The sequence below is a fragment of the Lutra lutra genome, chromosome 5, assembly GCF_902655055.1.
Source record: "Lutra lutra chromosome 5, mLutLut1.2, whole genome shotgun sequence".
In the NCBI taxonomy this organism is placed as follows: domain Eukaryota; kingdom Metazoa; phylum Chordata; class Mammalia; order Carnivora; family Mustelidae; genus Lutra; species Lutra lutra.
Window position 1 is genome coordinate 120,024,225 of NC_062282.1, and position 18,569 is coordinate 120,042,793.

At 37.7% G+C, this 18,569-nt stretch overlaps 1 protein-coding gene across 17 annotated transcripts in view; it reads right to left on the reverse strand.

Annotated features, from left to right (window-relative positions):
• The window catches only part of MCTP1 (multiple C2 and transmembrane domain containing 1), a 521,742-nt gene that overhangs the window by 237,136 nt on the left and 266,037 nt on the right, over window positions 1-18,569 (reverse strand). For all 17 annotated transcript variants that reach the window (XR_007127466.1, XM_047730108.1, XM_047730107.1 and 14 more), the window contains exons 3-5: window positions 16,620-16,762; window positions 7,304-7,383; window positions 2,654-2,765 (exon numbers count right to left, since the gene is read on the reverse strand). Coding sequence is in view for 16 of the 17 variants with exons in the window: in XM_047730108.1 (XP_047586064.1) it covers window positions 2,654-2,765; window positions 7,304-7,383; window positions 16,620-16,762 (335 nt within the window). In the remaining variant the exon portion in view is untranslated. The remainder of the gene's footprint in view (window positions 1-2,653; window positions 2,766-7,303; window positions 7,384-16,619; window positions 16,763-18,569) is intronic.

Here is an 18,569-nt window from a genome sequence, read left to right on the forward strand (position 1 = left end):
TCATATAACCCACCTGTTCCTATTCATGTTTGATAAATCACTGACGATCAGCAACCAGGCTGTAATAATTTTAAAGGATGTGTTTCTAATTAGAAAGACATTGTCCTGAAATAATAAATTTGAGCAACTGTGGAGATTGAAAGATTTTTACAGGAATTGTTAAAGGACAAATAATGCTGGGAACCCCTTTGCCTGTGCTAATAATCTGATGACTCCTATCTGTGCAATTCAGGACAACTTAGCGGCTTCATCTTGGTCCTAACTTGATCTCTCAAGCCCTCAGTTTGATGTTAGAGTACTTAATAAATATCCCTTTTCTGCAAAAATTCAACAGACTCTCCATCACCAAATCACCCAAATAACTATACCAGCCACCATATCCTTCTACTTTACAGTCATGTTGCCAGTTGGGATGGTTTGGGAGACAAGACCTCAGGAACTTAGGTATTTTCATTTATAAAGTGCTGTTCTTCATTAAAAGAGCAAAGAATCTCAAAATAAGATTCTATCACTAAGTTTTGTTGATTTTTCCTCTTATACTTGAACCTGCTGATTTCTTTCTATCTCTACCTTGAATAATCCTAATCCAAACCTCTATCATCTTCCAGCAGGATTTTGGCAATAGTTGGTTCTAACTGATCTCAATGTATCCATTCTCACCCTTTCATCTGTTTTCCACAATGTAGCTACACAGCTATGTTCAAAAGGTGAAAATGATTATGCCACTTCTGATTTATAGACTCCCCCTTGCTCTTCGGGGAATGACAACAAACCTTAACATGGCTTAGAGTCCCTACACAATCTGGGTATCCCCTTTCCACTGTTATCACATGTCATGATCTCCCACACTCTCCTTTGCCTCCACCTTTCCTAAGCTCCAGGAATTTTTCAGTTCCTAGAGTGTGACCTAGTTTCTCTAGCCACAGGATCTTTGCACACACAGTTTCCTTTGCTTGAATACTCTCTTTCCCTGGTTTTTGTCTTATTAACTCCTGTTGACACTTCAGATCTCAGGTCCCATTTGACTTCTTTAGAGAATTCCTGTTCCCCTAACTAGACCAAATTCTATTGTATTATCTTAACAGCAACACACACCTCTCTTTCACTGAACTCAAAACAGTCGTCACTATAAATTTCCTTCAGTAATTATTTTATCCCTAAATTCTCCACTGGATAGAAGTTCTATAGTCTCACAAGGGAATTGCATAGAACCTGGCTTACAGTAGGCTTTGGCCAATACTAGGATTATTTAGATAAAGCAATAAACAATAAAATTCAATAAAATATGAATAAACACAATTTATTCTTATGTATGGATTAGCCAGCTAGGATATACTCCTTGGCCTGTCCTGGGTGATGTATTATGCTGTACTTATTCCTTGTGCTATATAATACATTCTGGATTGGTGACTTCTACAATGATGGGCTTCCATTTCTAAATATTATCTGTAAAGTTTCCTTACCTACCCTTCCATTCGCACACGTGGGCCTGTGTATATGCACACTCACATGCATTTTGTTTATGGTGCTAAGTTCTCACAGTAGGTTTTGGTAGTTAAAAAAGAGAAATTTATACCTCACTGAATTAAGTATGGATACTTAAACCATACTTAACAAATATAGTATATGAACATGTATGCTCATTGCTTAATTTTTGGAAAGGATAGAGAAAAGTATTTGTTGAAAGGGTGAATTTTTCAATGAGTTTAAAACAGTTCCAAATTTGAAGTTGGGATTCACTATTTTAATCTACAACCTTGGGGAAAATGTCAATAACACCTTTCCGGCAGATGACACACACCAACTTTAATCATGCATCATTTTAAGACAACAATACACACATTGCTGAAATAGGGTACTTGGACTTGCCAAAAAAATTATGTTTACTCCTCAAATGTGTTCTAACCAAAACTAGTGGGAGCAGCTCCCAGTACATGAAAGCACACTGAGTCTAACAGATAATCTCCAACAAATTGTGGCAGGAAGTGCACTGGCAAGCATACAGGTGCAGGTCGAACCTGATATTTTTTAATGTCACTTAACATGCTGGAGTAATTGGCGCCTCTGTATCCCTTGTCAGTTTCTCACAGCAGCATGGTGTGCAAGGAAGTACAGACAGCCAGTGCTGGAAAATGTGTAACACCGACATGGAAACCCATCAAGAAGATGAAAAGTATTCACTTATCATTCAGCAAACAAATACCAGAATGCACAAACTCTATTATAATTTCACCTCATTTTTCTTTGTTATGGTACACCAGACAATACAGTCAAAACTGTAGAGTCTGGATACCTCAGTGTGGAATTCCAAATATTCAATTCAGTAGCAAATGTATTCCCTGAATGAATGCTACCATTTGCCCACAGCGTAACATGTCTGAAATCCGGAAATGAAATTATAATAAAAATTGTAAACGTGTCCCTTATTTACAACAAGAGGTTCCGATCTGGAGCACAGAACAGGAAATTTGAGTCGAAAAAGATATAAAATGCAGGGACTAAGGAATACCCAGGATACTTACAGAAACAAAGAACAGGCCCGACTTTCATACGCAGCTTCTCTTTATTATCACCTCTGGGTTCAAAGAAGACCCATGACATTTCACCAAGTGAGAGCAAGAAAGCATTCCTACAAGGCTGTGGGGCAACTTACCACATCCCTGTGTTCTCCTTCTTTAGGGGTAAGGATGACTGAGAGCAAAATGATTCCAAGGTAATGGTCAGGATAATGGGGATCTTTCAATGTTAGGGTCACATCTGTGGGCCTATGATATAAAATATTAAGATTGTGAGCAGTCATTCAATGGATAAGCCAAAAATATATTTTATATTGACAATTTATTATATTAATATTTTGCATTTAAAAAAATAATATATAATGTATTATTAGCCCCAGAGATACAGGTCTGTGAATTGCCAGGTTTACACACTTCACAGCACTCACCATAGCACATACCTTCCCCAATGTCCATAACCCCACCACCCTCTCCCTACTCCCCTCCCCCCAACCCCCCTCAGTTTGTTTTGTGAGATTAAGAGTCTCTTATGGTTGGTCTCCCTCCCAATCCCATCTTGTTTCATTTATTCTTTTCCTACCCACTAAACCCCCCACGTTGCCTCTCAACTTCATCATATCAGGGAGATCACATGATAGACAATTTATTACTTTTAAGAAGAAAGCCAATTTTGTTTTCTTTACTTTTCCGGTATAACTTCTGTTGCTATTGAAATATCATTAAATCACTAACTTATCCAATCGATTGTGGACCAAATGGAAATACTTGGGTTCACTGCAGATGTCTCAGTCCTGCCTGGGGTTCTAGAAGGCTGGGAAACTGTAACAGTATTGAGAAATCCACAAGTCCTTTTTTTTTTTTTTTTTTTTAGGATCTCTAAACACACAGAAAGCAAAGCCACTATTTTCTATAAATTTGAGACTAAAGAGTAAGTGAGGGTCATTTACAGATCACTACATGATTTAGAGTGAATGGATGAGTGGGAAAAAAGGAAAGGATAAAATATAACTCGTCTAATATACATCATAGACATAATTTTTATTTTTTTAAATATTTTTAACAAACTCCATTGTTTAAAGTGCTTCTATATACTTTGGCTGTTTAAACCTATGTCTAAACAATTTTTAGGTTTAGAAACACGAGGAAATCCATTGTTAGTGGATCCAGAGTTAGTGCATACTTAGAAAGCTTTAGAATTATGTATGTCTGAGGAAGAGATTATGAATTACTTGGTATTACCCAAATTCACTTTTACAAATAATACAAAACACACATTCAACTGACAATGGGTAGGTAATATCTTATTTCCATATTTCAGTTAAACAAATATTTCAGTTTTAACAAATGCATGTTAAGTTTTATAGTATATGTGTATTTATGATATATACATAAATATATTTTATATAGGATTTGATTTGGTTCATTTTGTTAAGCAAACAGGGGTTTGTGCACTCTGTAAACTTAAGGGACTATGGAATATTCAATACAAACTTAAATCTTTAAATGTTGTCAAATTAGGCATGTTCCCTTACTTGTTCGGTCACTTGTTCTTCTCATTCACAAAATGTGTATTAAGCACATATGAAATACTGCACACTGTGCTAAGCTCTGGGTAAAAAACAGACGTCAAGATCAAAGATAACATTATCTTCAGGGAGCTTAACAATTAGTAAATGATACAGTTGGAGTCTAGTTTTGGGGAGAGGGCTTGATGGGAAAAGCTGGTCCAAATAAGAATTTTCAATTCTGTTGGCACATCAGAATCCATTGGGGAGCTTTTAAAAAATGCCTATTCCCTAATTCTACGCATGATGACCCTGGTTCTATAGAAAAAGGGTGGGGCGTGGAAATTTATATTGTTTGTAAAGCTCTTAAATGATTTTCCCATACAACCAGGATTGAGAAATGCAGATACTTTTTATTGCTAAGATAAAATACTGGGATACTCTTTCACATGATGCTTAATTTTTACCAAGTCAAGGAATAATGTCATGAGAAAAAATGAACAGTTTTCTGACGTCAGAGGTTTTTGCTGAAACATGAAAAATTAGACTGATAATACATGTTATAATAGTTGTGATCCAAATTGCTTCACGATCAATTTAGTTACAACTGATCACTGTGGTTTGACAGTTCGTTCCTTTTATCTTAAGAAATTCATGTTAACCATTAGAGAAGATATGTACATATTATACATATATATGTTTTTTTTAAAGATTTTATTTATTTATTTGACAGAGAGAGATCACAAGCAGATGGAGAGGCAGTCAGAGAGAGAGAGAGGGAAGCAGGCTTCTCGCCGAGCAGAGAGCCCGATGCGGGACTCGATCCCAGGACCCCGAGATCATGACCCGAGCCGAAGGCAGCAGCTCAACCCACTGAGCCACCCAGGTGCCCCTATATATATGTTTTTATATGGGGTTACAATTTGATTTGGTTCATTTCCCTGAAATGATTACATATAAAATTAATAGAAACAACTTCATTACATTTTTATAATGATTACACGATAAAAGATTTAAGAACATTTGCAATTGTTTTATGATGATTATCTATTTTTTTTCTTTTTTTTTTTTTAAAGATTTTATTTATTTGAGACAGAGAGAGAGCTTGAGAGGGGAGAAGGTCAGAGGGAGAAGTAGACTCCCCATGGAGCTGGGAGCCCAATGTGGGACTTGATTCTGGGACTCCAGGATCATGACCTGAGCAGAAGGCAGTTGCTTAACCAACTGAGCGCCCTGATTATCTATTATTTTCTTTTAATGTAAAACCTTAATGCATTATATAGTAAGATAAGTATTTATATGGCTACTACCATTATCCATTTATCTGCACCCAGGGACTACTGATTTATGCATAGAATGTAATGGTATATACCAGCTAGTGATTTTATTTTATTTTTATTTATTTATTTATTTTTTAAAAGATTTTATTCATTCACTTGACAGAGAGAGAGAGATCACAAGTAGGCAGAGAGGCAGAGAGGCAGAGAGAGGAGGAAGCAAGTTCCCTGCTGAGCAGAGAGCCCGATGCGGGGCTCGATCCTAGGACCCTGGGATAATGACTTGAGCTTAAGGCAGAGGCTTTAACCCACTGAGCCACCCAGGCACCCCCCCAGCTAGTGATTTTAAAAAGTAGTTTGTTTAGAACTTCTTGTTTAAAGAGTAAGATGTTTATGTGGTTTTGAGAGGAAGGAATGGTTAAATGCAAAAAATAAGTAATGTGTCAAAATAAACACCAAATGCTTGTATATAATCTCTTTTTATTTTCTTAATCATCTCATATTTTTTCCATTTAAAGTTAATTTTCACCAGTGATTTATCTTTAATAGAGAACAAGGGAAATTTATGAATTGAACTGATTGGAATTTATGAGTTGAATCTGTAATTCAATCCAGCAATTTGCATATCCTTTAGCAGAAGTCCACAGAGAAAATAACTGTGGCCTTTATAAAACAACACCACAGCCCATTCTAGTTGGAACTCAGTTTTCATGATGATGGACTACATAAAACACCGTCTAATACACATCCTTCCACTGTGGTGAGGGAGGGGAGTCAGCAATCACTATGCCTATCATTAGCTCAGCCCACAGGAAGCTGTAGGTTGAAATGGAGGATGTGCAGGAGGTACAGAGAAGTCTGCTCTTTTGTCCAGTCCATGACAAAAATGACTATTGGAAGTCATTTGTCAGAACAAGTTGTCGGTGTGCTCAAACGTAGTTGACTGTAATAGGTAAGGGGATTCTACTGTTTCTATTTCATTTGCTCTTAACATATAAAATAGCCATCTGGTCTATTACTCTGCTTTCTGGCTTTCCATGACTCCTGCCACATGATGTTCATAATCAACTAAAACATCTTAAAACCATCAAAGATTTCACAGCTTCCTTCGCAATCGATCCCAGCACTGCTTGACCCTTTTAAGACATATTTTTTCCCTTTCTAGTATTAATTCAAAGCTCCCAGTTGAAATGTATTTTTTAAAAACATAAGCCCAGGGTCACCTAGGTGGCTCAGTGGGTTGAAGCCTCTGCCTTCGGCTGAGTTCATGATCTCAGGGTCCTGGGATTGAGACCCGAATCAGGCTCTCTGCTCTGCAGGAAGCCTGCTTTCTGCCTCTCTGCCTACTTGTGATCTCTGTCTGTCAAATAAATAAATAAAATCTTTAAAAAAAACCAAAAACAAAAATATAAGCCCATAATTAGGTATGAGGAATGACTAATATTAGTAATAATTATATAACTTTACAAATAGTCAAGCAATGATGAACTAATCTGAGAAGATACAACTAATCTTCCTCCATGTTTGAGGCACTCTTAGATAACCTAGGATTACCAGTGATAGCAAAATTAGAGTGTACGTGGGCTCATGTGATAAGGGAGTGGCTGGTTTTGAAGCAAGTTACACGTTTTATTTCTTATACGGTGGTCTGATTCTTAAATTAATAATTTTGATTAACATGGATAATCTGCTTTATGTCCCACTACAACCATACCAGTTGTGTGAAAAGTAAGGGATGTGTCTTTTATCTTTATTGTTGGGAGACAAAGCAGGTGTCCAAGAATTTTTCTCCTGAATAATGGTTGTTGAATGAGAGAATCAAGGAAGATGCTAGTATTTCCACTGGGTAGATAAGAAAGATGAACTTGAAAAAGACTGGCTAATATGAAGGCTCACAACAACAAATGAGAGAACACTGACTAGACAATGGATCTGCTGACATTTTCTATTACACAGGCCTAGCTTCACAACAAGATGTAGCAATATTATAATGGTTCAAAGTTACCTGTTCAACTCCAATTGTGTGAGATCCAGAAATGCCGAGCCCATAAAGTCATCCTGTAGTCCAAAATCATAGTCAAACACCTAAGAAGCCAAAGAGACAAGGCAATTATTAGAAATAATTCTATATAAGCTTTAAATGAAAATATCTTGATTATAAAATACTGGCTATGTCACCAAAACCAATGAAACTTCTTAATATTTTTAAAAATCACTTTGTTTGAAATGTTAGGGTCTTGCAAAACATACAAAGGAAACTACCTTTAACTTTGTACTTAAAATTGCCGTTTTATATCAAATGGAACTTTAAGGAAGATGAAAAACAAAATCAAATAAATATAGTAAATCATCAAAAATCTGAGGAATACAGACTTAGAATATTTCCCCCATATTATTAGCATTCCTGAAAGGAAAACTAAGTTGGTATGAAAGTCAACAAATATGTCTTCCCTAGTGGGTTACTGGTGATGAGAATATAATTCTAATCTCTGTATTTTTCAGGTCACTGAAGATAAATTCTCTGCTATTATAGGAAAATGCTGTTTTAAATATACAAATAAGTAAAAATTGAGGTGTTGTTATTAAAGCAGTTTCTAAAGTTATATTAAGGTTAAGTCAAATTAAGTTTTTATCATCACAAGCAAGGCTAGGAAATAATATTAACGTAACTACCAACAACAAACAGAAAGGAAAAGAGAGAATATGCTACTTCTTCCTTCTTACAAAACTATTTATCCAGTATCTTCTCTATGCCTTTCACGTTTCTTATTCATCCTATGATGAATAGGGTGAATAAGAAAGCAGTACCCCTGATCTCTTGGGACCTGCATTTAGGAGATGAGATGGTTCATTAAAACCCAAATAGATACATACAGATCAGTGAGGAGTGCTATGGACACACATGTCTAAGGGGGTGTGTTGGGAGCTGCTATTTTAGACTGGAAGTCCAGGAAGGCCTTTTGGAGGAAATATGCATGAAGAGACTGGAATAATGAGAAGGATTAAGCCAGTTTGGGAAGATCACTCCCAGGCAGAAGCAAGAGCAGTTGATTAGCATACTCAAGGGTTCTCCAGAAGCCAGTGTGGTTGAAGCCCACTGAGAAAGATGGAGAGGGAAAGAAGGCTGGAGAAGACGGCTGAGGGCAAGGTCAGTTATGGCCATGTGCAAAAAACTCTAAGTAAATGAGAGTTGGCTAACTTCCAACCATTGATTAATTTTCTTTACTCAGTCATCCCTTCTGCCAATATTGATCAAGTATTAATAATGTACAAGACAATATGCTTGGCACTGTGTCAGCAGTGGTGAGCAAAGGGACACCATCGAGGCTTACAGTTTGGTGAGGGAGACAGACGCTAAATAAGGAAGGGCACAGGGAATACGTAACTACAAATTGTGGTAAGCGTTGTAAAGAACAGAGTGTGAAAAGAATAAAAATAACAGTAGAGAGCAGGGAAAACTTTTAAGGTGGAGGAAAGACATAAAGTTGGGAGTTGTGCTTCCTGACCTTTTCTTTTTTTTTTAAGATTTTATTTATTTATTTGACAGACAGAGATCATAAGTAGGCAGGGAGGCAGGCAGAGAGAGAGGAGGAAACAGGCTCCCTGCTTGGCAGAGAGCCTGATGTGGGGCTCGATGTAGGGCTCGATGTAGGGCTCTATCCCAGGACCCCAGGATCATGACCCGAGCCAAAGGCAGAGGCTTTAACCCACTGAGCCACCCAGGCACCCTCTTCCTGACCTTTTCATATAGAAAGTCTTGGAATCCATAGCCCAGCACTCCTGAGCCCAAATCAGCATGACTGGCCTCAACAGTTAGAAAGTTTGAAGGAGAGGGAACAGTATGTACAGAGCCCTGAATGATGATTTTTTTTTTCTCTAGAATAAGTAGAGTTTGAGTTAAGCAAACTTACTATGTAAAAAATTGATATATAAACAGAAAGATAAACACTTTGCATTACAAAAGGATTCTTAAATTGGAAGAGCCCCAAGGGGATTTATTTAAGTGATAAGTTCCCCTAATGTCTTCTAAATTATTCAATTTACAGTCATTTGATTTACACACAACCTTTCAGGAGTAAATTTGTTATAGACAGCACAGTGCTCCTGTAATAAATATTCTCCTTGATCAATTGCACTTCTGAGCTCTAGTCATCAGCTCAGTGGCGTATCACATGAGTATATTACAACATCTCAGGCAAAGGACACGTCAGTGTTTGCAAGTGACTGCAGAAGGGTATTTTACAACAAAAAAATTACACTCACGATTAAATAAATTTCTCTTACACAACCTCTTCTAACCGTACCACCCTAAAGCTTAAAATCTTGGCGACCCTAGTGATAATCAATGAGACCATCTGGGCTACATCCAGACATGTGAAGTGGAGAGCTGAGAATCCAGTGACTTGACTAGAAGAGACAGCCCAGCCGAGTGATGGGCTATTCGAACTCTCTTTACTCTCATGGTGAAAGTCTTTCCCACAGCAATAATGCTAGGTGCTTACTTAAGTTCTCTTATTACTTAGCAAGGGCATACATATGGGAAAGAACGGAACCACCAGAATCCATTCATTAATGAAGTTATTAGCTATGCTACTTGATTCTAAGCTTCATAAACTAGTTGTCAGAAGGAGCATCGCTGTAGGGAGAGTTTCAGAAATACAGAGCACAGAGAAGAGATAAAATAGGGAAACATACTCCCACTGCAATAAGAACACTCACAATTAACACTGATTAATGTTTATTCAATATTTGCTATCCTGTTAGGTACTGCTATTTGTTAAACACATTGCGGAAATTTTTTTTCAAGATTTTACTTACTTACTAGTCAGAGAGAGAGTGAGAACACAAGCAGGGGGAGCGGCAGGCAGAGGGAGAAGCAGGCTCCCCGCCGAACAAGGACTCGCACCCCCCCCCCAAATGATGTGGGACTCCATCCCAGGACCCTGGGATCATGACCTGAGCTGAAGGCAGACACTTAATCAACTGAGCCACCCAGGTGCCCCTGTTACGGAGATTTAAAAATTTGTCTTACACAACTCAGTGAACAGGGTATCGTGTCCATTTTTCAGATGAGGAATCCAAAGCTTGAAAAGTTTATGTTACTTCCTCTCAAAACTCAGCACTTAGAAGAGGTCAGATTCAGATTCTATTGTGTGGGATGTTTTGTTCAGAACAGAACATATTGAAATTTAACAAACATGACTTAGCCACCCACTGTGAGTGAAGGCCTGTGAATTCATACCTAAAAAGTTTTGATGGGATCCTTGCTTTCATGGAATCTCCCCTGGGAGAAGAGGAATCCTTAGGTAACATTAGATAAAAGTTGCTCTGGCTCAGTTAACAACTCTCTTCATTCTCATGCAAGTTTAGAACAACACGTGCTTCATTCTAATCAACGAATTTATTTAACATCTTGATTCCATTGTCTTCCCAGAAAAATTGCATCAGGAAGCACACCAGCTAAGATGTTTTTGGGGTATAAGTAACAGAAAACTCATCTCCCACAAATGGGACTTTGTTAGCTTGGATGACTGAAATGCCCATAGGTGCTTAAGACTTCAACAGAGTTTTTAACTGCCAGCTCAAAAGATTCATAAATTTATTCATTCAGTTACTTGAGAAATATTTGGTCGGCATCTACAATGTGCCAAATAGTATTCTAGGCACTGAAAATATGGCAGTGAATGGGAAAAAGTCTCTGATTTCTTGGGGCTTACAAATGGGGGGGATATAGACAATAAACAATTACACATTAGGTAGTAGTAAATGTCATGGAGGAAAATATCTCAGGGTATGGGAGTGATGGGAAGTACTATTTACAGAAGATGTTTAGGAGGACAATCAGAGTAGCATTCGAATAAAGAGGCATAGTGGGAATAGGATGTGGAAAAGGGTGCACCTGGGTGGCTCAGTGGGTTAAGCCTCTGCTTTTGGCTCAGGTCATGGTCTCAGGGTCCTGGGATCGAGCCCCACATTGGGATCTCTACTCAGCAGGGAGCTTGCTTCCCCCTCTCTCTCTGCCTGCCTCTCTGCCTACTTGTGATCTCTCTCTCTCTGTCAAATAAATAAATACAATCTTTTTTTTTTAAAAGGATATGGAGAAGGATCTAAATCACATGGTATAACCCAAGATGTAAGATTCTATTCAAATATGTCCATAACTCATTTTCATGTCCAGGAAGCTTCAAAATAATCATTTCACTATACAAGAATAATTAAACTCTGAATTATAGGATTGACATTATAAAACAAAGAAAATAAAATTTAACTGTGGCCACAGCAATTAGTCAACTTTAGTGGAATAAAGATGTTATGTAGCACAATTGCTGGGTGGACATAGGAAACGCTGAGTCTCTCTAAGTCTCACTCACCTATATAATGGGGATGACGATAGTTACTTGTCAGGTATTGTGAGGTTTACATGAGATAAAGTAGGCCTGGCACCCAGCGTGGTGCTCAAGAAATGGTAGTTATTATTATTACAATGAAGATGTGGCCACAGATCCCATCTTCCCAAGATTCAGTAGCTTCGTATGTTCTTTGCCTATAAGCCAAAAGCAAGTATGGTCACACATGCTTATTTCCTTGTTTTGTTTTGCTGTTGACTTTTTTGTTGTTGTTGTCTAAAATAGTTGAGATTCTTGATTCATGCATTTAGGAAGTATCATTGAACCACATAAGACAAAATGTCTAAGATAATATAAGCATCTAATTTTGGAATAATTTAGTTTGGATGCTGTTCAGTTCAGGGCTGGAAACATTTTCATTCCAATTACTTCATTGTTCCTATTTAAAAGTCTAGAAAAGTGGCTCCCTACCCAAGCAGTGCATCAGAATAACCTACTGTGTTTCAAAAATACAAAAGATGGGGACTCTACCTTCGAGGTCCTGGATCAGAGTCTTTAGGGAAGACACTTGAACACCTAGATTCTTAAAAAACAAAACAAAACAACAAAACAAAACAAAAAAACAAAAAAGTGCACACACAAACAGAAACAAAACAAAACACAAAACCTTTTATGGTAACTCTGATACACAGGCAGGGTTGTTGATCATTGGTATATGACATTCTTTTTTTTTTTAAGATTATTTATTTATTTGTTTGACAGAGAGAGAGAGATCACAAGTAGGCAGAGAGGCAAGCAGAGAGAGAGGGGGAAGCAAGCTCCCTGCTGAGCAGAGAGCCCGATGCAGGGTTCGATCCCAGGATCCTGAGATCATGACCTGAGAGCCAAAGGCAGAGACTTAACCCACTGAGCCACCCAGGCGCCCCAGGTATATGACATTCTTTTAGAGACCTTAAAACCTAGGGAGAAATAATTTTGCATAAGATGGCAATATGGTCTTTAACTTGAACCATGTTTAAGGACTTTTTTTTTTTTTTTTTGAGAAGAGAACGCGCATGTGTGAGCGTGGGGGCAGGGGTAGTGGAGAGGGAAAGAGAGAATCTTCAAGCAGACATCCTGCTGAGCATAGAGCCACACAAGACTTGATCTCACCACCATGAGATCATGAGCTGAGCTGAGATCAAAAGTCATATGCTTAACCAACTGAACCACCCTGGCACTGCAAGGACTTCTTGATTTCAAATCTTAAGCTTGGATGGATATGAGTTACTGAAGGAACTGTCAATTTTGGTAAAATAACAGAAACAGTAATCTGACCCTAAAGATAATCACCTACCTAATTATCAAAAATTTTCTATTATTTAGAAAAGACTCCAATCTAATGCCCAGATTTCTAGCCTATGATTAGGCCAAACAAGTAGCAATTTACAGAAACATTTCCCCTTTCTATTACTTTTCTCTCTTCTACTGTAACTCTGGGTGTTCACTGTATACCTTGGCAAATAGTGTCAGTGAGATGAAAATTGAAAATTTAAGTCAATCAACTGAAATGGATGACGAATTTACCCTATTCTCTAAGATGTGTGCAGGAGCATCCCTGTGGCAGGCTCCAGTGGCTCTCACCTCTGTTAACAGAATCGTATTTAGGGTGGCTAAGTTGGTTAAGCATTTGCTTTCAGCTCAGGTCATGATCCCAGGGTCCTAGAGTTGAGCCTGCTCAGCGGGGAGCCTGCTTCTTCCTCTGCCTCTGCCCCCTCTTCTTGCTTATGGACTTTCTCTCTCTGTCAAATAAATAAAATCTTAAAAAAAATAGCATTGCATTTAAACCCCCAGCCTCTACTACTACCTTATAAATATATTTCAAGTTCATGCCTATAAACTTGTTTTCACCTGCCCTTACTATAAAATCATTTGGAGTTGAAGGAATATTCTCATTAAAATTAAAATCTATATGAACTCCAACCAATTGGAAAGTATGTTATTATTTATTTTGTGTCTAGTTTTTTTAATATGACAATTCCAAGAAAAGTCTGTTTTTTTCTAGAATTGGTAAAAGCACAGCAACTTTAATGCAATTTCATAACCTTGGCTCAGAACTGACTTTTGTTTCCCTTGGTAATCCTTAAAGTGATAGAAATCAGATTATAGGGTACATATGGACTTCTTTTTCCTTTAACTATAGATGGGAGGGTTATAGACAATACTTTTTAACCATCCAATACATGGATGCATTTTCATATCATCTGTCACTATAGAATCAGTTTGTCCCCAAGAGATCTTTCAGGCAAGATTAATCTCCCAGTATGGAGGATGTGGGTATCATATCAAAATCAAGTCAGTCAATCACACAAGGCTGTGTAGAGACAATGAAAATGATGCAATGTTCATGAAATTCTAGTAACTCAAAGTATTTCTGCCCATGTATTTTGTTTAGGTCTCTGTGTGTACAAGATTGGCAAAAAGTAGATAACATAACAAACGGAAAAAAGAAGCAAAAACTTAGAGATTTTTCTAAAAAGAAGCCCTATGCATTTCACAGAAAGTGAAAATTGAAGGAAAAATAGGAAAGCATATTTAAAAGCACAAAGTAGTGCATTAAAATATCGTCATTTTAATGTTTGTATGTGTAGTATTTGGAAAGCGAGTGTGATTCTTAATCATTTTTTTTATGTAGACATGTACAAAAGTGACAAATACTTTACAGTTCACTATTTTTTTCTGCCTAGTGGAAGCTAGGTTGTGGCTATATGATGTCATACTTTGAAAACTCCAAGTGGTAAACAAACAAACAAAAAAACAACAAAACCTTTGGGGTCTCTTACCTAGCTTCTTAGTATTTTGTGCAGCGGTAGCCAAGGCCTTTGGCCAGCATGCAGTCTCACCGTCTCCGTGACAGTGGGAAGATAGGCACATACACATTCTTGCTCTCTCAGACCACAACAAAAGTTTTTGCCACCATTTTTCTGTGTAGGTCAGATTTTTGCTTATTTTTGAGCCTACTAAGATATTCCTTTTCGCAGATGCATTCTGACATTTAGGTTTCCATGGAGATGAATAATCATTCTTGAGCACAAGAGTCTAGGAAGTTCATTTTGTAACCCTTTCAGAGATTGGAGAAAGACCTTTCAAAGACCTGGTTCTGTGGTAGAGTAATATTCCAGAAAAGAGAGAGATCCACAGGAAAAGTAATTAAAAATAAATCCTTTTCATTCCATGATTTTCCTCTTATATGACCTTAAACAAAATGCCAATGGTCCAGTATAATCCTTACTACCACCTGCTTTCTCTCTTTCCTTTTTTTTTTTTTTTTTTTTTTTTTTTTTTTTTTTTTTTAATTTTATTTATTTATTTGACAGAGAGAAATCACAAGTAAGCAGAGAGGCAGGCAGAGAGAGAGGAGGGAAGCAGGCTCCGCGCTGAGCAGAGAGCCTGATGCAGGGCTTGATCCCAGGACCCTGGGATCATGACCTGAGCTGAAGGCAGAGACTCAACCCACTGAGCCACCCAGGCGCCCCTAACACCTGCTTTCTTTCCTCTCCTGTCCATCGTCCCTGTGGCTGTAGCTGCTCTAACTCATCACTTCCAAACCTCCCTGGAAATAAAATTTCCTTTACATCCCACTTGTCTTCCCCCCCCAATTCCTTTTTTTTCATCTTCTATCTCAGTTCTTTATTATGAAGTTATTTTCTTTTTTATCATGCACATATTTCTTTCTCTCTGGAAGTGGGGAGCAGGGAAAAAAAATCTCCAACCCAGATCTCCCCTTTGGTGGGAGGAGGGTTGGCTTGAATATTCCCACATTCATAATTCTTATGCCATCATACATTACATATTAAAAGATAGTTCATGAATTCTTTTTAATTGATTATCTTTAGCCAATGTCCTCTTGAGATTATTTTTATGCAAATACAGATCTATTTCCCTATAATGACTTCTAGAAACATATCAACTTTGTACCTAGGAAATTCTCTTTTCATCAATCTTATACTGTTTTGGCATGATTTTTTTTTTTTTTAAGACCAGTCAAGTGTAGTAGTGAGAAGGGGGAAAGAGCGGAATAAGGAGTTCATTCTGTAACTATGAATAATCAATTGAGATAACTCACTACCTTTGGACCAGCCAGTTCTGCTATGATTTTAATAAAATTTTGATTATTACTTTTTCTTTCTGTGGAAAAGAGAAACATCTGGAGGCAATATAAATGAAGAATGGAGGGGAAGGAGGATGAGTAGAGATTGCTTAATTATATGAGATTTTTGGTTCATGTGCCAGTTGTGACAATATAGAAAAAAGGAGGAGGCGTGTCGTTATTATGGTAAAAGTAGAAAAAAGTTTAGGCACTGAATGGATAGTCAGACAACAGAAGCCACAAAGAGTATCTGTGGAGATATGAATTAGATACAGAAAAAAGTATCTAGAGATAAAGGTTAAAGAGAATTTAGATCGGGAAATAAAACAAGGTTTTACAGTTGCAATGATCTCCTTAAGTACTTCTTCTTTTTTTTTTTTTTTTAAACTACATCAAGTGAGAAGAAAGACTTTTTCTCCCTTCATTTTTGGTAATATAATAGAGACAGGAAATCCGCCCCCCCCCTTTTACCCATAGCCTTCTCATTTTCCAAGGAAAATATTATTTTTTGCAACCAGTTAATGGCAGAAATCCTGACAGAATTCTTGAACAGCGTACTTCACGGAGACTTGTTTTAGAGAGCAGTAAGTCAGTTAACTATACCAAACAGGAGAAGATAGACTTCATAATCCTCCTAAATGACCAGCAATAGAACTGTGCGGAAGAGAAATGCTCCCGAGCTTCCCCTCCCCTTGGTCTCCTCTCTGTCGCACCAGCCACCAACTAGAGTTGTGCACAGCAGAATTTATCTCTGGCGAAAAATCTCATGAGACAGGGAGATGATAGAAAACCACTAAACAGGGCGTCTTAGGTCATTGAATTAGCGGAAAACATAACTGGCTCACCTTGATATACAAAGGTTCCCTCAGATGTTCAACAAAAATGCAGGCTTTCTCCTCCCACACAGGATTGAGGTTCTTGTGTATTATTTTACTTCTAAAAACTTCTTTTCCTCCAATTTTAAACTTCACGTAGGGATCACTTGTCCCTGTTAAAGAGAGAGATTGTTTCATGTTAGTCACAGTATTTGCTGGGAAGCAAGAGATTAGCTCATTTAAACAACAGGAAGTATTTAAAGGAATCAAAATGAAATAAAGCTTATCACATGGGAAAACAGAAGTTAAGTGTTTTTTCCCAAAATTTTCCTTAAATTTTAAAGAGACTGTAAATATTAATAATAATTATTATATCTAAGTAATAACAATAGTAATCATTATTATTGCATCTTCTTATCTTAATACGGTAACTCTATTCCAGTATTTAAAAACCTCTATTGTTGGAGTGCCTGGGTGGCTCAGTGGTTAAAGCCTCTGCCTTCGACTCAGATCATGATCTCAGGGTCCTGGGATCGAGTCCTGCATCGGGCTCTCTGCTCAGCAGGGAGCCTGCCTCCTCCTCCTCTCTCTGCCTGCCTCTCTGCCTACTTGTGATCTGTCTATCAAATAAATAAAAAAAAAATCTTTTTTAAAAAAAAGAAAAAAACCTCTATTGCATACTGCATATGTAAGTTTAATTTATATTATGAATGATAGAGATTAATCTGACATTTCTCTTGGTATCATCCAGTCAACTATAAAAAGATGATCCATGATCTTGGCTGACTTCACTAGTTTCAGACTTACAAAGGCTGCTCAAATCTCAGGCCAGTCTGACAGGCTTAAGGAAAAGTGAGTCTCAGATTGGGCTTTCATTTCATCCTTGGTCCCATATTCTCTCTAGCTGAGAAGTTGCAATTTTAGAACTCGAGGAAAGGATGGAGGTCTCAGAGGAAGGCGTGAGGGGAAGGGGACAACTGTTTACTAAGTAATCTGCAAACTTCATATTATCCCCTCACACCTCCCAAGTTTCTTATGATGATAAAGCAAATCAGAGCTGTCAAGTAAGTTGCTCATGATACACAGCTCACAGGAGATGCAGTTCAAATGCCAACCAAGCTTGTCTGACTCTAACATCTGTGCTTTTTCTACTGCACCTGCAAGGGGGAAGGGCTTTGACATACTTCCATAGATACCACATCATTTCTCCTTGTGTCTGATGAATGAGGCCAATTGATCTAATGAGTATGCTATTATTAAGGATTCCTAGAGAAGGTGAATCAGAGACATCCCCAAGTAAGTCATCCCAGTGTGATAACCTTCCTCCCCAGGAAATAATTCTTTATACAACAACTGACTCCCTTATAATAAGATTTTGTTGGGGTGCCTGGGTGGTTCAGTTGGTTAAGCATCTACCTTCAGCTCAGGTCATGATCCCAGGGTCCTAGGATCTAGCCCTGCATCGGGCTTCTGGCTCAGTGGGGAGCCTGCTTGTCCCTCTGCACCCCCCAACTCATGCTGTCTCTCTCTCTCATAAATATACAAAATCTTTAAAAAAAGATTTTGTTTAATTCTTTCTTTGTTGTCTAAATTGAAGCTATAGATGATAACTATGGTCAGTGTGAGTTAAAGAAGAATGTGAGTGGAGGTCTATAAACTGTAAAGCATGATATAAATGTTAGGCATTACAACTACGACACTGATATCCTTAAGCTCTCTATTCATATCACTTCTCAATACTCCACTCACTGTCCTGACACATAGATATCGATGCAACATACAAGGACTGCCATATAGGATCTTGTTTTTCTTATTTAATCTTTTGGGGTCTCTGTTGAAACCCTCCACACTTATGAAGTAAACATAATACCTTGCTCTTTGTATGGCTACATCTGGGTATATTAAAACAACGATGCCAGTTTCTCATTGCGAAACTCCCACCTTGAAAGTTTGATTTTATCATCATGGTACAAACTTTAA